Raw genomic sequence first — 26,746 nt, 5'->3', positions numbered from 1 at the left:
AGACTTTATTTGCAAATGATGGTGGAAAACCATTTGGTCACCTACAAACAAACAAGATTTCTGGCTCTCACAGATCTGTAACTTCTTCTTTAAGAGCCTCCTCTGTCCTCCACTTGTTAACTGTATTAATGGCACCTGTTTGAACTCGTTATCAGTATAAAAGACACCTGTCCACAACCTCAAACAGTCACACTCCAAACTCCACTATGGCCAAGACCAAAGAGCTGTCAAAGGACGCCAGAAACAAAATTGTAGACCTGCACCAGGCTGGGAAGACTGAGTCTGCAATAGGTAAGCAGCTTGGTGTGAAGAAATCAACTGTGGGAGCAATTATTAGAAAATGGAAGACATACAAGACCACTGATAATCTCCCTCGATCTGGGGCTCCACGCAAGATCTCACCCTTTGGGGTCAAAATTATCACAAGAACGGTGAGCAAAAATCCCAGAACCACACGGGGGGGACCTAGTCAATGACCTGCAGAGAGCTGGGACCAAAGTAACAAAGGCTACCATCAGTAACACACTACGCCGCCAGGGACTCAAATCCTAATAATATTTCATTATGTGTTCATTTTTATCTGAAGTTGTACCCATGGATGTATAAAGAAGAGTTCTACCGCAAAGTTATTCTCCGTGGGGACTTCCGGCAACAATCTTGATTCTGATTGGCCAGAAGCTTTGAAAAAACATCAGCAAAGATATTTTATTGAGAAGATGATCACTATGTGACAGAAGTTTTCAAAACCGTTATGGTACTTCCAGTCCAACACCGATTGCATGCACAGCGTTAGAAAATCAGGCCTTCAAAATAAAAGTTTGACTTTCCCCCCCCCCCAAAAAAAGAATTCCAACTTTTTTATTCTTCACTCACACATCCGCGACCCACCAGTTGAGATCCACTGCTCTAAATAGTACTCGAGTACAGTACTTGAGTAAATCACTTGGTTACTTCTCGCTAAGGTTGCAAAGGGGCGGAAAGTTTCCATGGGAAGTTAAGCTGGGGAATATTGGAAATATTCGATGCAAAATTAAACAAAAAAACTTGACATTTCAACAGATTTTTTTTCTATGTAGAACAGAACAAGTTTTAATTATTTTATTCAAAAATTATTTTTTTCATTGAAGAATGAAAACAGGAATGTTGAGTTAAATGTTTCTCATCCACCCCAACCCCACTCATTAAAAAATGAACAAAAATGCACACCCCATCCAAAGATCCTCACAAAGTCCAATTCAAAATGTTAAATGAAAAGAGCCCTTCTCCCTCCAAAAAGTCCCATTTAAACAAAAGCAAATCTTCCTTCAAGCAATCCTCTGCATTTTGGCTAAACCCTTTCAGTCAACGGGCTCTTCCTGGGCCTCACACTCTGAGTCTTCCTTTTCAGTGTCACTGTCCAGCCTTGTTGAGGATGGCTCTGTGTCACGCTCAAAGAGCCTTATAGGTTTGCCCAAATGCCAACCAGTTGTTCCACTCTCACATTTGTGAGCCTGTTGTGAACCTTTGTGTGGTCTCAATAGCCATGCAGTAAGCAGTGCGCTATGGCATGGATATTCAAGTCTACTTGAATGGCAAGATTAGGCTAAAATATACTTTCCCCAACTATGTTTAAGTTCCCTATGAAGAGCCAACCTTCAATTTGGAAAATTCCCATAAATTCCTGTTTATTCCCGTGGAAAGTTTCCATCTTTGAAAATTCCTGGAATTTTGCAACCCTACTTCTCGCCTCTGCTATTAACCTAAGAAGTAGCTGTAGTTTTGTTGTGTCTGTCGGTTGTGTTGAGTTATCTTGTTTTGTGTCAGCTGTAGTTGTGTTGATTATTTCAGAGACACAGCCGGAGAAGGAGCACCGAGAGCAGCATGGAGGAGAACAAAAAGACCCCTGCAGCTCAGGTCAGTGTGCACGTCATCACAATATATTCCTAACACTGTTATCCCTAAATGAAAGATCACAACCTGTTTAGAAAATACAATATTAATGCACAATATGGTTGGATATAGATTAGAACGTTGCCGTTTTTCTTATTTTTTTTAAACATTTATTTATAGATTAAAAGTAGAAGTACTCATTACATTACATTTAGCTGACGCTTTTTTACAAATCGACTTACAATAAGTGCATTTGACCAAGAAGAGAACAGAATCATATTTTTATAGTGTCTTTCAAGGGACCCAAAGCCGCTTTACATGCTGTGAACAAAGCAAACAAGCAATGAAGTATTAACACGTTAAACGTTATTGATCCCACATTGGGAATTAGCTCTTCAACATCCTCATTACTTTACATTGCATTTAGCTGACGCTTTTATCCAAAGCGACTTACAATAAGTGCGTTCGACCAAGAAGACACAAACTTGAAGAAAACAGAATCATATAAGTACATCAGGTTTCATAGAGCCAACAAATTTCAAGTGCTACTCAACTGGCTTTAGAAAAGCCAGTCCTTTATAAGTGCTTTGTTAGTAATTCTATCGCTCAAAGTGGAGTCTAAAGAGATGAGTTTTCAGTTTGAAGAAGATGTGTAAGCTTTCTGCTGTCCTGATGTCAATGGGGAGCTCATTCCACCATTTTGGAGCCAGGATAGCAAACCCACGAGTTTCTGCTGATGGGAACTTGGGTCCCCCTCGCAGTGCGGGTGCAGCGAGCTGTTTGGCTGATGCAAAGCGGAGTGCACGTGCAGGGGTGTACGGTTTAACCATGTCCTGGATGTAGGAAGGGCCAGATCCATTCACAGCATGGTACGCTAGTACAATTGTCTTCAAGTGGATTCTAGCAGTTACCGGAAGCCAGTGTAGGGAGCGGAGGAGCGGCGTGGTGTGGGAGAATGCAGGAAGGTTGAAGACCAGACGAGCAGCTGCATTCTGGATGAGCTGCAGAGGTCGGATGGCACATGCAGGTAAACCAGCCAAGAGGGAGTTGCAGTAGTCTAGGCGTGAGATGACGATAACCTGGACCAGAAGTTGTGTCTCTTTCTGGGTCATTTGGGGACGTATCCTCCTGATGTTGTAAAGAGTGTATCTGCAGCAGCGGGTTGTAGCAGCGATGTTTGCAGTGAAGGACAGTTTGTTATCTAGGGTCACACCCAGATTCCTTGCAGTCTGAGTCGGGGAAACAACAGAGGTGCCGATGTTGATTGTTAGGTCAAGAGTGGGACAATCTTTTCCCGGAAAAAAAAGCAGTTCAGACCTGTCAAGTTTGAGCTTGAGGTGGTGAGCCGACATCCACCGAGAGATGTCTGCTAAGCAGAGATGCGTGCGACGACCTGGGTATCTGAGTTGGGAAGAGACAGAATTAATTGGGTGTCGTCAGCGTAGCAATGGTATGAAAAACCATGCAGGCTAATGACCGGTCCGAGCCAGTTTGTTTACAGAGAAAAGAAGTAGATTTGTTTTGTTGTGTCTGTCGGTTGTATTGAGTTGTCTTGTTTTGTGTCAGCTGTAGTTGTGTTGATTATTTCAGAGACACAGCCGGAGAAGGAGCACTGAGAGCAGCATGGAGGAGAACAAGAAGAACCCTGGAGCTCAGGTCATTGTGCACTTCATCACAATATATTCCTAACACTGTTGTCCCCAAATGAAAGATCACAACCTGTTTAGAAAATACAATATTAATGCACATGATGGTTGGATATAGGTTATGTTACAACCCGGCTCCTGGGCTGCAACAAAAAGCAGGGAGGCGAGACGAAGGGTAAGAAAATAACAATTGGTTATTCTCAATAACAATGTTGTGAAAAGAACCAGCCACAGGTCCCCGAGGCTGGCACGGAGAGAGTGCCCAGAGGAGTCAGAGAGCGAGACGTGTCCGGCTTGGCTCCTCTTGTATTCCTCCAGCAGGTGCGGCTCATCAGACAGGTGCAGCTTCATCCGGCAGGTGCAGCTCATCCGGCACAGGAACCTGCAATCACCCACAAACACACACACACGACGGCACCCCACGTGGTGTGGAGGGGGGCGTCACAGTTAAAACATTACTACTTAGTAATGTTCTAACATTTATCACATTACGCAAACACAACCAAACGTTCCCCAACATTAGACATATGGCAGATTTAAAAAAGAATGCAAAAGTTTTTTAAAAAGTGTGCAGATACTAGAATTATCAATCAGTTTAAAGTACAGCACAAGAATATAATTACATTAGCAACTTCAACAAAAATACAATAAAAACACACCCACAAACAGAGCAGAGTACAGCAATTCTCCAAATAGATTAACCAAATTCAAAATGTCCTCAGTAGTAGTAGTAGTAGTAGTAGTAGTTTAGTCATTTCACTTTAACCTTCCATCGCTTCTGCAATGTCCCCACTTTTTTATAAATTCCAAAAATAATTCCCAAATGGTGTAAAATTCCAAAGCTTCCTTCCTTAGTATATATGTGAGTTTCTCAAGAGCCAGACTGGAAGTTAAATGTTTTAACCTGTGGCCCAGGAAGGGGCAACCAACATTTTTCCAACACAAAGCAATTGAGCGCCTGGCTTGTAGAAGGCATAGGTTAACCATTTTTCTTTCCCTAACCAATAGTGAACAGTCTTCGTCACCGAAGTCCAAAATCTTTTAACTTCTACACAATCCCTCAAGCGATCATACCTTGATGGATCTTGCATCTATAAGATAGATCAGGAATGTAAGGGTTAAACTTGCTAAGCATCACAAGGGTGATACAATTATATTGTGTTAATCTAAGACGTGTCTTAATAGTGTGCCTTTGAACAAATTGTACCCCAATCATCTTCTGAAATATCCTTTAATACGTCTTTTACTTTCTGAGTTGTCTTTATGGTTTGCAACCATTATGTTATAAAATTGAGTAACCAGTCCTTTGCTGTTACAGTGTCTCTACTGTGGACGTAGGAGGTTGTTGCAACAAGTTGTTTAAAGGGGACACATCATGCTATATTTGAACAATATATTGTAGGGCCATACCTATATAAATATTATTTTTTGTTCTTCAAAATACCAAACAGATCCTGCATTTTAGCCATGCCTCATTTCGCTCTATTTGCTCTTTCCAGCGCTGTTTTTGCAGGGGGCTGATTCTGTGACGTAGCTTTAAAGCAAATGAGCTGCAGCTGACCACGCCCCCCTGCAGGAGAGGGGAGTGTGCTTTGAGATCAGCTGCTGGGCTGTCAGAAGAGGGGGACAAAAAGACATCTCTGTCCTCTGTGTTTTATTCTTATATTATTATGTAGAGTCATTTTTCATTTGTTTTAAAGCTCAATAAATAACAAAGAAGACCTCTGACCGGCACTTTTCTAACTTTGTCCGGAAGATTTCAACTTTAACGGACATGTTGACCGGCAAAAAAAAATCTAACTGAAACTCTGCTGCACGGTCCCCTCGTTTCTTGGAAGAGGCGGAAAGGTGGGTGTTTGTCATCTGCTGATGGACTAACCGGAGAGAATTATAGTGCTTGCCTCGACGGGGAGGGATTGCATTGAATTACAGCAGCAGGAGGCGCAAACGCTTGCCTCGGGGAGGGAGAAAAAGAGCCACAGCGGAGAATAAACAGAAGGGCAACCATGGCAACCATGAGAGGGAAGTCTTCATCGCTGTTTTTGTTGCAGACTACAGCACCACTTACAGGCCTGGCATATGTACTCCAGCGCTTTCGAGCAGCAATGGCCGGCCGTGGCCCAACCTCTCATTCCCCTGATAGGTGGAGAATTGACCACTAAGCGGAGCACGACTTTTGTGACGTAGAAAATAATTCAAATCTGGATCAGTCTGTATCAGATCCATTGCAGCCCCGTTTTTAGAGATTTGGGTATGGACTAAAAGAGAGAGGGTTGTGTTTTCTGACACTTGGTGGGACACATATTCATGTATAAAAGACGTACAAAAGTGCATTTTGCATGATAGGTCCCCTTTAAGTTTGCCAATATAAAACTCCTAACTTGCAGGTACTTCAAAAGTGTTTCTGTGGCACGTCATACTTTGTTTTCAGCTCGTCAAACGACATTAGGTTGCCGTCCTCATATGAATCCAGTAGCCTTACAATACCCTTACTTAATCATGTTTTGAAGCCCATGTCATTTTTACCTGGGCTGAAGAGTTCATTGCCCCAAATAGGTGAGAAACAAGACAACATTGGGGAGTCGCCTATATACAGTTGCAAGAAAAGGTATGTGAACCCTTTGGAATTACCTGGATTTCTGCATAAGTTGGTCATAAAATGTGTTCTGATCTTCATCTAAGTCACACCAATAGACAAACACAGTCTGCTTAAACTAATACCATACAAACAATTATATGTTTTCATGTTTTTATTGAACACACCAATGTAAACATTCACAGTCCAGGGTGGAAAAAGTATGTGAACCCCTAGGCTAAAGACTTCTTCAAGAGCTAATTGGAGTCAGCCAACCTGGAGTCCAATCAATGAGACGAGATTGGAGGTGTTTGTTAAAGCTGCCCTGCCCTATAAAAAATACACACCAGTTTTGAATTTGCTATTCTTAAAGGAAGGCTCCACTCATTAGATATTTAATCAAAACTTCAGTATTTAGTGAAACATTATGTTTAAACCATACCCTGAAGAAATCAGCGATATTCCCCGGTAAATAATGATTTTATAGCTCTTTTTGATCAAAACCTGTATATTCCGTCAGGCAGCTGCCATTTTCAGTAGTCACGTGATCCGAAAAAACTAGGTTGTGACGTCATCTATGCGTTCACTTTGTAAACACACCCTTTATATATACAGTCTGTAAACACACCCTTTATATATACAGTCTATGAAACACGAACAGCTCATTCGACGAAAACATGGCGGAGTATTTGAGTTCGGACTCGTCAGCCGAGGAAGAAGTTTTGAGCAATGTGGAGAGATTGGATGGGGGAATTCAGCCGTACAGGTTCGAGCCAAGTGGCCAGAACCGTCAGGAATCCAGGGACAGTGACGATGAGGATGAACAGCACGGTGAGCACGGTGATCTTGCTGGAGACGATCCCTTTACTCGTGCAATTGATTTCGGGTAGGGAGACCTGTACATGAATGGTGTACTTGCGATCGGTGAGTAGCCATGGACAATCCTCTTATGAATATATGTTGTCATGAGCTTGAAGAGCTTCAAAATAAACTGTTCACAGACGACTTGGATTGCACACAGGGGAATCCCCCTCTCTCTCCCTCTCCTGACAGCCTGTCAGTATCTCACGCAGCTCACTGATCCAGTAATGAGTGACCCGACAGTGAATAATAAATATATTTATAACTAGTTTAGCTTGTTCCAGAGGTAGATAAAATAGCGAAGTGTAGGTCTAACTCTTGTGTGTTTCGCTCCGCTCACCGAAGCACACGTTGCATTCCGCTATTTTACTGTCTTTTTCGGACACCTTAAAATAATGCCACTGCATCCCCATTAAGTAATGGTTGATTTAATAAATCCCGTTTTATGTTTCATCATACTCTCAGAGTAGTCGTCCGGAAACTTGAAATGTTCGCTGCATACATGCGCCTGTGGATCTTTCGGTTCGGGCCGAGCACATTTAGCTAGCCACTGCCTCCGAACGTACTTCCCCATTGGCAATAGATGGAACCGAGCTTTCCGTGGATTGTTCCTATCCGAATTGTGGCAATTTTTCGCGATAAAATGAGGTGTAGTGCCGTGAAAAGGGAGTCGGAGGCGGTGTATTAAGAATGGACTTCCACACTTTATTATCCATTAAACACTCTGAGGTTAATACATGAACTGCTCTCATTGACAAGCTAGCAGGAATGACTAGCTAACGCTACCGGTGTTTCCCATAAAAGGTTCCCTGTAGCAACAACACAAACAAGGTGAATTATGGTCCCCAATATGGTGTCACCACAGAGGCATATTTAAATATAATTGTGAGAGTAACTACAGTAAACAACATGAACAAAGCACAAACGTCAATTTGTCCTCGACACCAAACGCATAGTTCACGTCACGTCCGGTAAAATAAGTCATGTGACTCGTCTCAATGGCGCCGCCCACATGGTTGATGTTATTTAGGTAATTAATCAGCTTAAAATCACTGATAACGTCATCGGATTAAAAAAAAAAAAAAAAAAGACTGGCAGAGACGGGTCTGTTTTATCGGATGATAACATTTTTTAAATGCGTGTCATGAGGATTCCCTCCCTTTTAAGAAGCATTGCCAGATGTTAACCATGCCTCGCACAAAAGAGCTCTCAGAAGACCTACGATTAAGAATTGTTGACTTGCATAAAGCTGGAAAGGGTTACAAAAGTATCTCTAAAAGCCTTGATGTTCATCAGTCCACATTACGACAAATTGTCTATAAATGGAGAAACTTCAGCACTGTTGCTACTCTCCCTAGGAGTTGCCGTCCTGTAAAAATGACTTCGAGAGCACAGCGCAGAATGCTCAATGAGGTGAAGAAGAATCCTAGAGTGTCAGCCAGAGACTTAAAGGTCACATGTCATGCTTTTCCGGTTATTACCCGTCCTCTTGTGTGTTATCAAGGTTTTTCTGCATGTAAACGGTGTGCAGAGTCAAAACCCTCAAAGTACACCCTGTAGCGAGTAAAACTCTAAAACAGAAAATACCTCCCCAAAACGCCTCGTTGGTGAAACGTCATCATCCATTTGATTCTTCCGGGTACGTGCTTACGAAAGCACGTACCCGGAACTAAATGGGACAATCCGTGGAGCCGTTACGTTAAGCTGATTGGTCCAAATTGACCAATCCACACACACACACTCAGTGCATGCAGCCCTACTGATTTCTGCTCCCTGGCTGCAGGCTGATAACAGACAGTTGGGATCGCGCGAAATTCTCTCTGCAGACCCATTCTCACAGCGTTTATCAACCTATAAACCTTTTTCTTACTCAATATCAAGCCACACTTATTGTTTTTATTTCGGCTGTGACTTTGTGTGTGTTCAGGTTGAGTTTGGCTGTGTATCGCTAAACAAGGAAATCACGGAGGAGGGGAGGAGCTGCAGCGAGCCGTTTAGTGGAGAAAGTGAATACACATACTTTACAGAGATGCTGTATGCGAAACCAATGTGAGTTTGGAAAATCGCACAGTATTTTTCTATTTTAGTATACCTCAACAATGGAATTATGATCAGTGGAAATGGCCATAACATGTGACCTTTAAAGAAATCTCTGGCACATGCTAACATCTCTGTTGACGAATCTACGATACGTAAAACACTGAACAAGAATGGAGTTCATGGGAGGACACCACGGAGGAAGCCACTGCTGTCCAGAAAAAACATTGCTGCACGTTTGAAGTTTGCAAAAGAGCACCTGGATGTTCCAAAATATTCTGTGGACAGATGAAACCAAAGTTGAGTTGTTTGGAAGGAACACACAACACTATGTGTGGAGAAAAAAAGGCACAGCACACCAACATCAAAACCTCATCCCAACTGTGAAGTATGGTGGAGGGAGCATCATGGTTTTGGGCTGCTTTGCTGCCTCAGGGCCTGGACAGATTGCCATCATCCACGGAAAAATGAATTCTCAAGTTGATCAAGACATTTAGCTGGAGAACTTAAGGCCATCTGTCCACCAATTGAAGCTCAACAGGACAACGACCCAAAGCACAGAAGTCAATCAACAACAGAATGGCTTCAACAGAAGAAAATAGGCCTTCTGGAGTGGCCCAGTCAGAGACCTGACCTCAACCCAATTGAGATGCTGTGGCATGACCTCAAGAGACCGATTCACACCAGACATCCCAAGAATATTGCTGCACTGCAACAGTTTAGTAAAGAGGAATGGTCCAAAAGTCCTCCTGACCGTTGTGCAGGTCTGATATGCAACTAGGAAACGTTTGTTTGAGGTTATTGCTGCCAAAGGAGGGTCAACCAGTTATTCAATCCAAGGGTTCACATACTTTTTCCACCCTGCACTGTGAATGTTTACATGGTGTGTTCAATAAAAACATAAAAACATATAATTGTTTGTGTGGTTTTAGCTTAAGCAGACTGTGTTTGTCTATTGTTGTGACTTAGATGAAGATCAGAACACATTTTATGACCAATTTATGCAGAAATCCAGGAAGTTCCAAAGGGTTCACATACTTTTTCTTGCAACTGTATTTATGGGCTTCATGCCAGACAAACATTTTATTTTTCACAAAGGGATTCATTGTTTTTTTCCTTAGATTTTTAGAAGGAGCAGAGTATAGAAAGATATCCAGCATCAAACCCTTTGAAGACAACAACTCAACTCGTAACCACGGCAAATCAACTCCTCTGGAAAACCAAAACATTGTAGCCCTCAATTGTGCCGCCCAGTAGTACCACTGAAAATGTGGTTGTTGTAACCCTCCCCTATCGTAAGGTAAATATAACAGAGTCTAACGGCCCGTCTACACTACAGGCATCGAAAAATGCTTTCAACGCTTCGCCCATTCACTTGAATGGGGTAACGTAGAAGATTTTTAATCTTCGCCGAACTGCATTGTGGGGAGCATGGCGAGCATCTATCGGCATCAAAAGTTGAACAATGTTCAACTTTTGAGGCTCGATGCTTGGCATCAGCCAATCAAATCCTGTTTATGCAAATCCCGCCAGTGCAAGCGCAGCCAATCAAACCGCGTGCAAGCTGGGAGAGCCAGACCACAGTTCATTTCCTCATATTCCAAACGAGATATTACGGTAGCAAATCACCCGGTTCTTTATGACCAGAACTATTTACCGGGATACAAACCGGAGGAACCAGGCATGGAGGGAGGTGGCAGAGACAGTTGGTGAAACTGGTAGGTTTTTCGCGTGTTTGGAGAGTTTATATCCAGCTTACTTCGTTTTAACATTGCTATTGCTTTGTATGTTGGGGGCGGGGAGATTCATGTGATTGGTTGTTGGTCGCGTTGCTCGCAAAAAATCACCAAGCTTCAATATTTTTTGATCATCAAAAAATCTAAATAATATCTTGTTTGGAATATGAGGAAATGAACTGCGGTCTGGCTCCCCCAGCTTGCACGCGGTTTGATTGGCTAGCGCTTGCACTGGCGGGATTTGATTGGCTGAAAAAAAAAAAAAATATTTATTGTCAATTAACATTGAACTATACAGATATACAGTAAATACGGTGGATATGTGTAATGTTCCTCTCGGGCTGCATTTAAAAATAAAATAGAGAAAATAAATCGAATAGCTTTTAAAAATATGCGCATCTTAGAAGTGCTTAATTTTAGATAAATAAAATAAAGTGTAGCAGCAGCTTCAGTTTCCCTTTTTCTTTGTTAACCGTTTCACATCATGACTTAACAGTTTCAGACGATTATAGAACAGTATCAGTCTTAACACATCATAACAATTGGACAGTTTTAAAGAGCAACTTGCAGGTTTTTTTACTACATTTGTGCTTAACCTTGCCTGAAAATTACAATTAAAAAAAGTTAATGCAGGATTTGATATGTTTTACCCCCCCATTATAATTAGACCGGCCGCTCTCCCCCATGTTACGCCACATGTGGGAGGTCACGTGGGGAGACTTTTCCTATGCGGAAGTAAAAATGTCTTACAGAAACGACGCCAGATGTCACTGTAGTGTATATTTCGGTATATTTTTTCTTAAATCTAGTGTATTCATAATTTTCCTACAAATGTATTCACTGGTGTGTCTAACCTGCAAGTTGCACTTTAAAGTTTCTCTTTCTTTCCCTCTTATATTGCAGTCCCTCACTCACTTTTTTTTAAATTTAGCGTGAGAATTAAGCTCGAGCTTGTCCTGCCAGGAGTTTGTAAATCTGGGCTGAGATTGTGTCAGGGCCATTCTCATACCCACATGCAGGTGCTAATTGGTTAGCCTGCCCTGGACCGATATTTAGTTTTAATTTTGATCCTGATGGACTGATCATATTGGGCTCTGAGACTGCTTATTTTTTTGTGACCTCAGTTCTGACTTTGTGTTTTGTCTCATTGTGGCGTTTTGGCACTTTTAATGAGCGTGTGATTGTGTGGCTATTGCCAAAAGCTCCATACAATAGCTATTACAAAAAGTAGAGGCGAAATATGAGAGCCTTGTCTCTTGCCACGGAAGAGTATAAATGGTTGTGAAATACAATTATTGGTTAATACTACTGCGGACAAATCAAAAAATATAATTTTAATCCATTTAAGAAAGTAGTCATCAAGACCAAAGCGCTTGATTTTTAAGAAAGCTGTTTTGATCTGCGTGTATCATCTGTGGCAGGAACCTCTCCAGTCCCATAGCCAAGGCTTTAGCAATGATCTTTTTGTCAGAGTTAAAAATTTGAATTGGTCTGTTATACCTCATTCACACCAACGGTGTTTCAGGGCCGGTTCGGCGCTGGAGCTTGATAAGCACCGGGTTTTCCTGTTCACACCGCAGCAGAGCAGCCTCTTAGCTCCGGAATCTGGTTCATTTTAAGCACCAACATTTTTTCCAGCCAGAGCAAAAGCACTGCATACGTCACGCTTACGTCAAGGCGGGGGCAGGGGCGGGATCAACTCCTGAACAACAACAAAAAGCCTGCGTTTTATCCAGTTTGTACACAACGATGCAGCATGTAACGAACGTAAAGTTGGTAGTAAAGTCGTCCCATTTCTTCCATTTCGTTTCGACAGATCAAAACCAAAACGAGTAGCGCTTCAACACAATCGGCCATTGTTGTTGTTGTTGGTGTCAGCTGTGAGGGATTTCCGCGCGGTTTGGCTTTATGAAGCTGGCACGCAAACGGTTGAGTCATGACGCAAATGATGGCGCAATGACGCAGCACCAGTCGGACTCTGGGCGGTGTGAAAAGAGCCAGAGATAAACTGAAGAACCGGTTCTGAACCTGAAAAGCTCTAGCGCGGAGCTTGAAGCGGAGTTGCGTTGGTGTGAATGAGGTATGAGAGCCACATTCGGATGATGATTTACCTGGCTTTAAAATAAGAGTTATTAAGGCACTTTGTAGCGAAGGGGGGAGGCTGCGCTGCTCGAATGATTCCATGCATACATGTTTAACAATGGGGCTATCAATTTTGCATTGAAAAATGTATAAATGTAAATTGGGATCCCGTCAGGTCCTGAGGCCTTACCACCTTTCATGTTGAGAATGGCATTGGAAATATCTTCAAAGTTCAGTTCCCTATTCATTGCGAGTTTTGTTTCTACGGAAATATTGGGAAAAGGCAGCACATCTAGGAAAGTGTTTTGACTTACCGAATTCAATTGATAAAGCCTCTTATAGAACAAAACAAAGGCTTGATTAATTTCCAATGCATCTGTAGTTATTAACGTAATGTAGTTTTTGGTTTGGGCACACTGCGTGAGCATCACTCTCTCAATTCTCAATGGTAATGTTTAGGTGGATTGTAGGAACTTCCCCTCAATGCTATTGGCTCTAACGGTTAAAAAGAGGTTTCAATCACCAAAATTGACAGAAGGGCTCCAGAGATACGGCAAATACACCCAGAGGTGTTTTTGTTTTGCATCAATCTTGATACAGGGTACTTATTATATTTTATAGTTTGGATTGCTAACGCTTTTAGTCTACTACCCCATCATTCAAGGGTGGTTTTCACTATAAGCAATGTATTTATTTTGACGGAAACTATAATTAACATTTTTTTTACTATGTTAAATCAGAATTTACTTTAAAATAAAATCTATATCGATTCTGACACTTCTACATCCAACTCACAGGTGTATCATTGCTTTGAGAAAAAAGATTATTAATGTACCCCTTTTTAGAACTGAAGATATAGTCATTTGTTCTGGGCTTGTCATTTTCGAACTTGAGGCCTGAAAAACAGACTCAGGGCTTAACAGATTAAACAAATAGCTCTACATCCCTGGCCGAAATGTCCCTTAAATGAAGTCTGAGTTCGAAATATACTTCAAATAATGTATGCACTGCCATTTCCCCACATACACATAACAGTCTGCAATGAAACGGTTGTCTCCTGTGCGCTCCACTCCAAGATTCTTTCTCTCTCATTTATTCATTGCCCTTTTAGGGGCTTCGTACAATACAAATGCAAATATGTAATCCTTTCGAGTCATCCGTGTCAAGTCTGAAGTCATGAATACCAAGTCAAAGTCAAGTCGAGTCTTTTATCAATGTTAGTCAAGCAAGTCTCAAGTAAAAAAATGTGACTCGAGTCCCCTACCTCTGTTATATACTGTTAGAATGTTGATGTATCAAATATAATAAACATAAGTTAATAAAAGTAGTTTTTTTTTTAACTGAAAGTTTGTATTAAGTGAATTTTTATTGTGTTAACTGTATACGTATTAGAGATGTTAAGATTCACCGATTCGCATCGGTGCACCGGCATAAACGTTCAAGATGCGAGTGCACCGGTTGAAAGAGTGCACATCGGCTACAGTTTGGGTTGAACTCGCGATGCATCGATTGCGTAGCGTCTTTGCATCGGTAAAAAACCGATTCATTCATATAAAATCCCCTTATCTTGTCAACGTTCAGCAGAGACGATCTTTGATATTTGCTTCGCCACTACGGAGAACGAGAGTCTCAGTTATCAACACACACGGAAGTTGAGGAGAAAGAGAAACACAGCGCAGCGAAAAATACCTACAAATCAAACGTTTGGCAACACTTCGGATTGTTCAAGAAAGACGGTGTAATAGTCATTTATGCTATATAGTTGACCGCAGGTCATGGAGAGTAATAAGGTATCCGTAGACCTTTGTATGAGGTATCTTTATTACTTAACAGGTCTACAGCCATGATACATAGATCCGTCCTAGATGCGGACTTGCATACACACAGTATCACTCCGCAGCCGCACCCCATCAGTAACGTCCTGATGGTATATGTGCGCGGCACTATTACTACAGACGGTCAACTTGAAAAATCACTCGCAAATTGTTAACGATGCCGAGCCGCTTTAAATTACACAAGTAGTACGAGGAACTTAGCGACGCACATAAAGAGGCGACATGGGGTCTGCGGCTGAAAAGAGAAACCTGAAAGTGAGACATATGAGTTAAATCACTCAGTGAGGTGTTCTTTCAGAGAGAGGTGTTTAGCTTACAGCAGCCTGTGACGGCCAATAATAATTTAAATGTCTTCCTTACTGTAAGCAGTTATGAAATACCTGTTTGTGAAAGGTTATTTGTTTTCTTTATTGTTCAGATAGAAACCAATGCCTTCTGCTCACTGGTGAGTTAGCCTCTGAGTGTTAAGCACATCAGGCTGGCAGCTGTATGGGCATTGCTCTATGGTAGCTGTTATTTGCACATTGTTAATCATGAGCAATGCATCCTTACATTGTTTAACTGTGAGGTGTTATACAATTGTACTCTGGAGAGCTTTTAAAGGTAAAAAAATAAACGGCATGATGGGATGTGCAGTACCAAATATGTAAAGCACTTTTTTGTTAATGTATGATTTGCTGCATATCAGGAATAAAACAAAAATCCTCTGTCGTACCATATTGAAGTATCATTATTTTTGCATCGTGTTGAATCGCATCGTATCGCCCCGAATCGCATAATGTTGAATCAAATCGTATCGAACTGTATCGCAACAGGGGTGAATCGTATCGTATCGCATCGCTTGGTGTTTCAAAGGTATCGTTAATGTATCGTATCGTGGTAACGTATCGAGATGCGCATCGCATCGGCCTCAGTGATGGAGATGCACATCCCTAATACGTATCAATGTTTTTTAGATTTACTCTTTCTCTGTCCGTCTGTTTTAGAAACCAAAAGGAAGAGAGAGACGACACAGCTGTCAGCAATGTGATGAATCCTTTACAACATCTGGAAATTTAAAACGCCACCTGCTTATTCATACTGGAAAAAAACCACACAGCTGTGAAGAGTGTTGCAAAACATTCACGAGATCAGGTTCTCTCATAACCCATCAACGTATTCACACAGGAGAGAAACCATACAGCTGTGAAGAGTGTGGGCAAACGTTCACTACATCTGGTCAACTCAAAACACATCAGCTTGGTCACACTGGAGAAAAACCATACAGCTGTGAAATGTGTGGGCAAACATTCTCAACATCGTATTATCTTAAATCACATCGCCGTATTCACACGGGAGAGAAACCGCACAGCTGTGAAGAGTGTTGCAAAACGTTTGCGACATCAGGTTCTCTCATAATCCATCAACGTATTCACACAGGAGAGAAACCGTACAGCTGTGAAGAGTGTGGGCAAAGGTTCTCTACATCAGGTCCTTTCATATCACATAAACGTATTCACACTGGAGAAAACCCATACAGCTGTGAAGAGTGTGGGCTATCGTTCACTCAATCAGGTTCTCTCAAAACCCATCAACGTATTCACACAGGAGAGAAACCGTACAACTGTGAACAGTGTGGGAAAACGTTCACTCAATCAGGGTCTCTCAAAATACATCAACGTATTCACACAGGAGAAAAACCGTACAGCTGTGAAGAGTGTGGGAAAACGTTCCATCAATCAGGTGCTCTCAAAATACATCAACGTGTTCACACTGGAGAGATACCGTACTGGTGTGAAGAGTTGCTGTTTTCTCCCTAACCCAGTGGTTCTCAAACTTTTTCCGTTAGGACCCCTTTGGAGAAGAAAAAAAAAAAGGTTATCTGAGCCTCGCAGTCTGACAGGCTAGAGTTTTTCCACCTTGTTTTTGAAAAAGCTCCTTTTATCCGTTAGCGTAGCTAGCTAGCATCAGATGCTAACAACAACAATCTCGGGTACTGGTGCACACTCTCTCACGTACACGCACCAAAAATGGCTCGTTCCCACACACACACAAAGCCGGGCTTGAATAAATCACAGAGACCCAGATTTTCTTCTACTTTACTGTAGCATATTATCTTTGAATCAATACATTTTCAAATTATGAATTTCTCACATAAAAATACATACATTTCTTGGGGGTCCTATGGCTATCCTAGGGAGACCTGTAGCACCCCCTAGCGCCACCCCTGACGCCGCCTATCGACCTTCCATCCTCAAAATGTACATTACACACCTGTGTCCTACAACGCCCTCATAGGTTTCCCTATGCTCCCCTGTTTTGTTAATAAAATGTTGTGACTTAAACTTTGATTGGGTTGTTCCTGTTGAGTTGGCAGTCGGTTCTGGTCTAAAAAAAAAGAACCAATGATGAATGTATCTAGAAAATATTCCTGATGTTTTCAGTTTGATTCTGTTCTCTTGTTTAAATTAACAGAATTTACTAAAATAAAAAAGGCCTTAGAAACACTCACATCCCTGCATATTTTTTGTGTTATTCAGCACATTATAAACATGTCATTCCCTTGTTTTAGGGCCGCTGACTGCTGGATGAAATGTATCACTCAAACTTTAATTTTAATGAAAAATATACTTTTTAACTCAGTGTGTTTGACCTGATTTGTTCCCAGTGAAGGACTCCAGCTCACAATGAGGTAACTGTTAAGCCCCAAGCCTGTTTTTCAGGTCTCAGGCTAAAAAATGACATTCCCAGAACAAATGACTATATCTTCACTTCTAAAAGGGTTAAATTAATAATGTTTTTTATCAAAGCAATGATAAACCTGTGAGTTGGATGTAGAAAAGTATGAATCAATATATATGTTTTTATTTTAAAGATTGAACATAGTAAAAAAGATTAAATTATAGTTTCCGTCCAAAAAAAACCCATTACTTATAGTGAAAACCACCCTTGAATGATGAGATAGTAGACTAAAAGCTTTTATAACGTATAAGTACTCTGTATAAAGATTGATGCAAAACAATTAAAATTTGACCTTTTTAGAGAGGTTTAGAACAAAAGAACCACCTCTGGGGTCATTTGGGTGTATTTGCCATTTCCAACAGTGCAACACAACAAAACAATAGTGCAAGTAAATATAATAATAAAAAGTGTAATTAGTAATTGGAATATATGATATATTAGATAAATAATTTCTAAGTAGCAGTCAGATGAATGTTATGGATGTTGTTTCAAAGTTCAGGTGTTTAATAGTCTTATGGCCTGTGGGACAAAACTGTCCCTGAGTCTGGTGGTTTTAGTCTGGACGATGCGGTACCGCCTGCCAGACGGCAGCAGACAGAACAGCTTGTGGCTGGGGTGATGGGGGTCTTTTATAATCCTGAGGGCTTTCTTTAAAGGTTCCATGTCATGCTTTTCCGGTTATTACCCATCCCCTTGTGTGTTATGAAGGTTTTTATGCATGTAAATGGTATGCAGAGTCAAAAACCCTCAACGTACACCCTGTAGCGAGTACAATTCTAACACAGAAAATACCTCCCCGAAACGCCTCGTTGGAGATTTCTCGTTTTCTTCCTGGGTATCGCTTCGTAGGGATACCCAGTAGCCACGACCAGAGCTATTGCCGCACCCTCTGCCAGCCTTTCACGAAACAAAGCTTCCCAAACCTTTCAGCGATTCATGCCGGATATGTAGGCTACAGCGTAGGGCACTGAAGAACGATGCAGTTCCTACTTTGTTTGGATCGGCGGGAGATTTGGGTACACAACCTGTAAGTATTCATTGTTGTTTATGTATTTATGACGTTTAAAACAAACAAGGTATCTACCACGACTGTTTCAATGGGTAAACGTTTTTCAGGCTACTACGTTGGGATCGCAGACCCATTCTCACAGTGTTATAGACCTTTTTCTTATTCAATAACAAGCCACACTTATTGTTTTTACTTCGGCTGTGAGTGTTTGTGTGCAGGGCTGTATCCACCATTGAGGTCACCGAGGTCGGTAATTGTTTCCGAGCTATGTATATTACAAAACTTGTGAAATAATTGCACTAAAAGGGATTCTTTGTAGTACTTCCATTTACTGACGATGGGGGCGCTGCATAACTACGTAGCCTCGATTAAAACAAACAGAAGAAGACGACATGTATCAACGAACCATCGGCACCGAAGCCCGGACTTGTATCGGAGCAGCGGAGGAGTGATGAGGTATCTAGAAATCTGAGTCCAGGGCTGCTTGTGTTTCTGTTCCTCACAGGACTTCATATGACCAGCAGATCCTGTGTGAACGCTCTACGTTAGTCAGTGGACGTCCGACAACATGCACACTAACTTATATTGCAGCTATAGGCTATACTTTGGTTTAAATTGCGTGAATAAACTAGCTAGAGAGCTAAAGTGAATTACATTCATCCAATGTCAGAAGGATTACCTTTTAACAAACGTTGTAATGCTTTTCTTTCATTTCAATCTGAGTAAAACATTGAAGATATAACATTGTATCATTTTATATTTACACTGACTCAGATATAATGAAAAGACTATGTCAGTCGAAGCTCAGCTTTGGTACGGAAGAGACAGGACAGGCAGAGAAAGAGAGAGAGAGAGAAATCAGGGAGGAACCGCAGGTACAGTCACACAAAAATAATGTAGGCTCAATAACCCCATCTATCTATCCATAACTTAGTCTTCATTTACAATATAGGCATAATTTTAAAACATACATCTATTGCAGTTATGTCATAATAAAACACAATTTGCTTACATCTTTGTTCTCTTTTGAGGATCAAACAAAACAGATTTAAATAAAAAAAAATAATGCAAACAAACAAGTGAACTGAATTGCTGAATTGTTTTTAATTCACTGGCAGGAGCGACAAGTGAGGAGGAGCAAAAAGTGAACAAGGGGCGAGAGGTTGAACAAAGAGAAAGAGTAGAGGACAGAGAGAGTAATGAACAGGAAGAAGACAGAGAGACTCAAGAAGATGGAAGAGATGGTGCAGGTTATGGAAAGGAGATAGACATGGAAAATCAATGTTTTGTGATCATATTAGCCTCTTCTGCATGTCCAGATCATTAATAGTAACAATCAACTGATTCTTATGTATTACACATTCAAAGATAATTGATGCTGCAGCGCAATGACCTGGTTCGAAATCAATATATTATCGAATTTGTGACCCCCCACAGGACTTAAAAAGCACCTAACTAGACACGGAAAGCCTGTCTGCTCCTGCAGCAGCTCACACAGCTGCGAGCAGAACGAGCCTCTCCGCTTCGCGACCAATCAGAGCACACTGAGCTGGGGGGGGGGGGGGCATTTAGGACAGAGAGTGAATACCGGTGAATACACATACTTTACAGAGATGCTGTATGAGAAACCAATGTGAGTTTGGAAAATTGCACAGAATAAATCTATTTGAGTATATCCCAACAATGGAATTATGATCAGTAGAAATGACCATGACATGGGATCTTCAAGGTTAACCTGGTACTTTTACTCCACTACATTTATTTTAGTTACTTTACAGATTGGGATTAATGATGTGAAATATAAACAACCCTTAAATCAGACTTTAGTTACACCTGAGTAACATTCAGGGAAGGTGATTGTCAAGTGCCAACAATCAGGCGAGATATTTGGTAGTGGGTGCTTGAGAAGACTAAATATGTATCTGCAGATCCCTATAGCATATTCATTACTCGTTATTCTCTAATCGTTCATTAAAGACTGTATATAATGGCTATTTTGCACATCCCTTTCAAGATTTCCTAAGGTTTATTGACACATCATATACACAACGAATAAAAAAACTTGGGTCACAGGTTCCTCAACAGTGCATTACAATCATCAATATGTGTGTATACTTCCACCATTAAACTGTTGTATTCCGCACATTTCTTATTCTATCTACATACATCTTATAAGAGTATAATAAATATGTATATCGGTTAAAATAAGTGCTTCAACATAGTTAACATTGCAGGAAAGTTGATTGTCAAGTTCCAAAACAAACCATGCGATATATTAGACTTTAAGTACTTTTTGTCAGGCTTAATAATTATCTGTAGATACCCCCAAAACTTTTTTCTTATTTAAAAGAAGACCTTAACCTAAAGTATTCTTTAATGTTTAAATAAAGCTTTATTAGTTTGTCTGTTTTGCACATCCTCCTATCAGGCACTAAACTGTTTTATTGTAGATATTATTTACAGTATTTTCTTGAGATTTTCTATTCTATATTTATATCATTCACCTTCTACTTTCCCACTATTTTGTATGTACTCTTAATATTTAAATGTTTTCATCAAATATAACATTCAAAAGTGCTTTACAAAAATGAAAGACATTAAGAAAAAGGCATTTTAAAACAATCATTAAAAAGCAACACAATCTTCCTGCATTGCAATTACTCTAAACGTGTAATAACGTGTTTAACCAGTAGGTGGTTTGGGTTAAAAAGCTGTCAAGTTGACGATGTTTCTGGTTTAGTTTACGACACAAATATCAAAACAATAATAAAATATATCTAACACAAAAGCGATGAAAAAAACCCACAGCAACACAAAAAAAGATGGTCTTAACATGACCCAGCGGTCTAGTAGTTAATAAAAAACAATAATATCAAAACAAATAACTACTAACTTTATTGTGAAATTACAACAGAACGGTAAAAGAATATTTCCCGGTCTATTCTGAGGCCCGATCTCATTAGATAAATAAAGAACTACGTCAGATGTGTAATATTTAATGCAGCCAAACCATTTATTACAATGCATTAATGTGATGAATTTCAAAGAGTAAAGCAAGCACTGCAGAATAAAGTATGATTTTATCTTTTACGAAACATTTTTTTTCATATGGAATGCAGTTGGAGGTCAACCAATCATAGAGCTTGAAGACTAATCACGGGGTTTGTCGAGAAAGGCGGAACGATAGCTGAGGATTCTGGGTAGTGTAGTGTCTTCAGCCATCCTAAACTCTGAAAAAATATTTGTTTCTCCGAATCGAAGGGGAAAAATACAAATGCATTGTACACAATTTAAACCAATCAATGTTGTGTAATTAACAAGGATAATCTGGTGTTTGAGTTGATGAGTAGTGCAGATATCACTGTAAAATCAATCAACAGTAAGGAGAATACTTACTTCCGGGTGTAAAATCCTCAGTTATCCAATGGGAATGGACGCTCACATTGCCTTTAACTGCCGCCGACATGGACCGATGCGGTGCCTCCCTGAGCGTCAAATACCGCCGCCGATGGGAAACATTGCAATCAGTTGAAAGCTCTTTGTGTCCGTTTATGAAGCTGAAGGAGACTCGGCGCGTCACAACTGGACGCCACGGGACCCTGACCAAGCGTCGCTATTGGACTATCAGGGAGTGAGACTGTGTTGAATCAGCACCTGCAAGGTTGGGGAGAGCGCAGCGTTTATGTCTGATCCACGCAGTAGTTGAGGGCAGATCTCCTCGATTAATTCATGACACAGAAGCCCTGAGACACAGTTTCGTGAACATTGTTGTGTTTTGCCCCCGGGGGCAGGGGCATTGAGTTTAACCTGTTAAGCCCCATATCCCCCGCCCGCGGGGGCCATAGGGCTTGTTTTTCACGAAACTGTTTCTCAGGGCTTCTTCACATTTAACAACCTATTAAATGTGTAATACCCACTTACCGGGAGAAACTCTGCTAACTGACGATATGAACCATTTTACCGAAACAAAACACAAGTCTAATGACGAGCCTCTGAATTAGCACTAAGCGAAATAGTGCTAACTCACGATAGATGATATAAGTACCATCACTGAGCGACCAAAACTCGCGGCAGCGAACGCGAAACTAAACAACTTAGCTTTTCTGGGCCAAATTGGCAAATAAGTCTTAACTTTGCTGTTTTCTGATCAAAAGTTGTGTTCAATTGCATTCAAACGCAAAAAAAACACTGCTGAAGGTTAATCCAATGTCTCTGTGTCACTTTGAAATGATTACTGATAATCCATCATCATATTTATGGCAAAAAGCCTAGTTTTCAGAGCGTAACATAGCTTTCTGCTTGGGCAAGCTGCGTGCGCATAACTCTCACTCCTCAATGGTAAGGTGTAGGTGGATTTAGGAACTTCCCCCTCGATTCTATTGGCTCTAACGGCTCAAAAGTGTTGTCACCAAAATCGACCGATGGGTTCCAGAGAAATGGCAAATACACCCAAATGATCCCAGAGGTGGTTCTTTTTTTCTAAACCTCTCTAAAAAGTCAAATTTAACTTGTTTTGCATCAATCTTGATACAGGGTACTTATGTTATAAAAGCTTTTAGTCTACTATCCCATCATTCAAGGCTGGTTTTCACTATAAGTAATGGTTTTTTTTTGGATGGAAACTATAATTTAATCATTTTTACTAGGTTCAATCTGAATTTACTTCAAAATAAAAACATCTATATTGATTCATACTTTTCTAAATCCAACTCACAGATTTATCATTGCTTTGAGAAAAAAGATTATTAATTCACCCCTTTTAGAAGTGAAGATAGTCATTTGTTCTGGGAATGTCATTTTCGAGCCTGAGACCTGAAAAACAGGCTTGGGGCTTAACAGGTAAACAGTTATCTCATAAGCCGCGTTCACACCGCGTACTTTACAGTGCACTTAGTGCCCCGGCACTTATTACCCCAAGGCACTAAGTACCAATCGCGTTCACACCGGAGTACTTTTCACTGAGGGAAGATTACGCAAATCTTTTATGGTTTGCAATTCACCCAGCCAATCAGAAATGTGGCACTTTTTTCCCCCAGGATAGTACCACCTCTCTAGCAGGTACTAAAAATGGGGGTAAAAGTTCCCGGCACTAAGTACTCTTTTTGGTGTGAGCGCAACATAAGGGGTACTAACGGAACTAAAGGGGAAAAGTACTCCGGTGTGAACGCGGCTAATGTGAGCTTCACTGGGAACAAACCAGGTCAAACACACTGAGTTAAAAAGTATATTTTTCATAAAAATTAAAGTTTGAGTGATACATTTCATCCAGCAGTCAGCGGCCCTAAAACAAGGGAATGACATGTTTATAATGTCCTGAATAACACAAAAAATATGAAGAGATGTGAGTCTGTTTCTAAGGCCTTTTTTATTTTTGGTACATTCTTATAATTTAACCACAAGAGAACGGAATCAAACTGAAACATCAGGAATATTTTCTAGATACATTCATCATTGGTTCTTTTTTTTAGACCAGAACAGACTGCCAACTCAACAGGAACTATCAAAACATCCCAATCAAAGTTTAAGTCACAACATTTTATTAACCAAACAGGGGAGCATAGGGAAACCTATGAGTGCGTTGTAGGACACAGGTGTGTAATGTACATTTTGAGGATGGAAGGTCGATAGGCGGCGTCAGGGGGGCACTAGGGGGTGCTACAGGTCTCCCTAGGATAGCCATAGCACCCCCAAGAAATGTATGTATTTTTATGTGAGAAATTCATCATTTGAAAATGTATTGATTCAAAGATAATATGCTACAGTAAAGTAGAAGAAAGTCTGGGTCTCTGTGATTTATTCAAGCTCGGCTTTGTGTGTGTGTGTGGGGAACGAGCCATTTTTGGTGCGTGTACGTGAGAGAGAGAGAGAGTGTGCACCGGTACCGGAGATTGTTGTTGTTAGCATCTGATGCTAGCTAGCTAAGCTAATGGATATAAGGAGCTTTTTCAACAACAAGGTGGAGGAAGAACTCTCGCCTGTCAGACTGAGAGGCTTAGATAACCTCAGCTTAGTGAGGTAAAGGACTCTCAGTGTATGAGACCCACTGAGATAACTAATCTAACAACAGGAGTGATAACTAATCTCAGTGAGTAATCTAAACGGTTTGGTCGCGATTAATGTAAACAATTATTTCCGAGGCACACGTTTATCATTATAGGTATACAAAAATAAAAGAATAAATGAAAAACAGTTATGAAATACTATGACAGGAAAACAAGAATACAGTTTAAAATATCGATAAAGAAAAATAAAATCTACTTGCTGTTCTGTTTCTTATGGGTCATGAGAGATGTATCCATGGATCTCTTAATTTTGCTCTCAAAGTGCACCAGATTGAGGCATTTAACTTCAATATTTAACTCCCACATCCCACTTATAAAAATAGCACTTTACCCCTGCTTACACCTATATGCGGCGAGTTGATTATTGAGCCTTCATTTTAACAGTCGCGGATAAACTGTGTATGTGCGTGGGGATTGTTGCAGTACAAAATTCCACTGTAGCGACCGGTACATTAATGGGAAACCCTAAATGTTTGAGGACCCTCTATGAAACGTCAAGCTACCCCACAGCAGCCTCAAAACAAAATCTCTGGCGCCGCCACTGAGCCTAAAACCCTGTTTTGAAGAAATGTGCAGTGCAAAACAGGCTCATTGCAGCCACCAATGATGTGACAAGACCCACTTTTTTGCCAAATATCAGCATTTTTTATCTTTAAATTTGTTTGCACAGATTACAAAGTGGCAAAGTATTATAACAAGGGCTGTCAAGTTTACGCGTTAATAACGCGTTAACGCTAAACAAATTAACGCCACTAACTATTTTAACGCATGTGTATTTTATGTCCTCGGCTGCCCCGTAGTTTCAGAGTTTTCAGAGTTTCGAGTTTAAAATACCATCTACAAGCTGATAGTGACAGCCCCACCCCTGCCGCCTGCTTGCGGCAGTCCATACTTCCACACTCACCGGCAGGCCCGAACTGGCCATTGGGAGGGCCGGGAGGGTATGTGTATGTGTGGCGCGGGAGAGAACCTTACGTGTATTGTTGTTGTTAGCATCTGGTGCTAGCTAGATGCACCAACGGATATAAGGAGCTGTTTCAAACAAAACAGAGGAGCGTCATTTTGCCAACAACTGCGCCGAACACTTGACTTTATGCAGGTAGCCAGACAGTGGGACATTGTAAAAAAAGGCAGCACACTCAGCACGGATAGTGCGCGCAACATGATTGCAGCGTCCAGGCAGCTCCCATTCGAGCATATGCCTTGAGTTGCACATAGCTCTAATGATCCATCAGTTTCCACACACACACACACCTAATTATAATTTATTGTTCTGGCAAAGGGATTGCAAAATTATATTATGTATTTATTTTGTTGAGCACACAGGCTGCTGGAGTATTGTTTTAATATCACTGTTATAACAAAGTGATGCTCACGTTAATAGTGATGTATTTAAAAAAATGTTAACTTTGCCCACTACGTGACTATTTGTGTTGGGGGACCCGACTTTTTTTTTTTTCTCCTAATGGAAAAAGTTTGAGAACCACTGGGTTAGGGAGAAAACAGCATCTCTTCACACCAGTACGGTATCTCTCCAGTGTGAACAAGTTTATGTGTTTTGAGAGCACCTAATGTTGCGAACATTAGCCCACACTCTTCACAGCTGTACGGTTTTGCTCCTGTGTGAATACGTTGATGGGTTTTGAGAAGACTCGATTGAGTGAACGATAACCCACACTCTTCACAGCTGTACGGATTTTCTCCAGTGTGAATACATTGATGTGTTTTGAGAGAGCCTGATTGATTGAACATTTTGCCACACTCTTCACAGTTGTACGGTTTCTCTCCTGTGTGAATACGTTGATGGGTTTTGAGAGAACCTGATGTTGTGAACGTTTTGCAACACTCTTCACATCTGTGCGGTTTCTCTCCCGTGTGAATACGTTGATGGGTTTTGAGAGAACCTGATGTCGCGAACGTTTTGCAGCACTCTTCACAGCTGTGCGGTTTCTCTCCCGTGTGAATACGGTGATGTGATTTAAGATAATAAGATGTTGAGAATGTTTGCCCACACACTTCACAGCTGTATGGTTTTTCTCCAGTGTGACCACGCGTATGTCTTTTGAGTTGACCAGATGTAGTGAACGTTTGCCCACACTCTTCACAGCTGTATGGTTTCTCTCCTGTGTGAATACGTCGATGGATTATGAGAGCAACTGATCTCGCGAACGTTTTGCAACACTCTTCACAGCTGTACGGTTTTTCTCCAGTATGAATAAGCAGGTGGCGTTTTAAATTTCCAGGTTTTGTAAAGGTTTCATCACATTGCTGACAGCAGTGACGTCTCTCTCTTCCTTTCAGTTTCTAAAACAG

General features: G+C 40.9%; 3 protein-coding genes across 7 annotated transcripts in view; 1 reads left to right on the top strand and 2 right to left on the bottom strand.

Annotated features, from left to right (window-relative positions):
- The window catches only part of LOC307028545 (uncharacterized protein), a 151,682-nt gene extending 134,711 nt beyond the window's left edge, over positions 1-16,971 (top strand). The window contains exons 2-5 of one of the 4 annotated variants that reach the window (XM_079663659.1): positions 1,828-1,893; positions 3,460-3,525; positions 3,634-3,690; positions 15,628-16,971. In XM_079663659.1, the coding sequence (XP_079519785.1) occupies positions 1,861-1,893; positions 3,460-3,525; positions 3,634-3,690; positions 15,628-16,440 (969 nt within the window). In that variant the 5' untranslated portion in view covers positions 1,828-1,860 and the 3' untranslated portion in view covers positions 16,441-16,971. The remainder of the gene's footprint in view (positions 1-1,827; positions 1,894-3,459; positions 3,526-3,633; positions 3,691-15,627) is intronic. The other 3 variants (XM_079663661.1, XM_079663660.1, XM_079663662.1) reach the window with 3 other exon arrangements.
- The window catches only part of LOC307028544 (uncharacterized protein), a 143,189-nt gene that overhangs the window by 53,295 nt on the left and 63,148 nt on the right, over positions 1-26,746 (bottom strand). The gene's annotated exons all lie outside the window — the stretch shown is intronic.
- The window catches only part of LOC307028542 (uncharacterized protein), a 63,195-nt gene that overhangs the window by 25,847 nt on the left and 10,602 nt on the right, over positions 1-26,746 (bottom strand). The gene's annotated exons all lie outside the window — the stretch shown is intronic.

Source organism: Notothenia rossii, assembly GCF_949606895.1.
Source record: "Notothenia rossii genome assembly, chromosome: 2".
In the NCBI taxonomy this organism is placed as follows: Eukaryota; Metazoa; Chordata; class Actinopteri; order Perciformes; family Nototheniidae; genus Notothenia; species Notothenia rossii.
The sequence above is the reverse complement of the archived record's forward strand: the minus strand, read 5'-3'. Positions and strand labels throughout refer to the sequence as shown.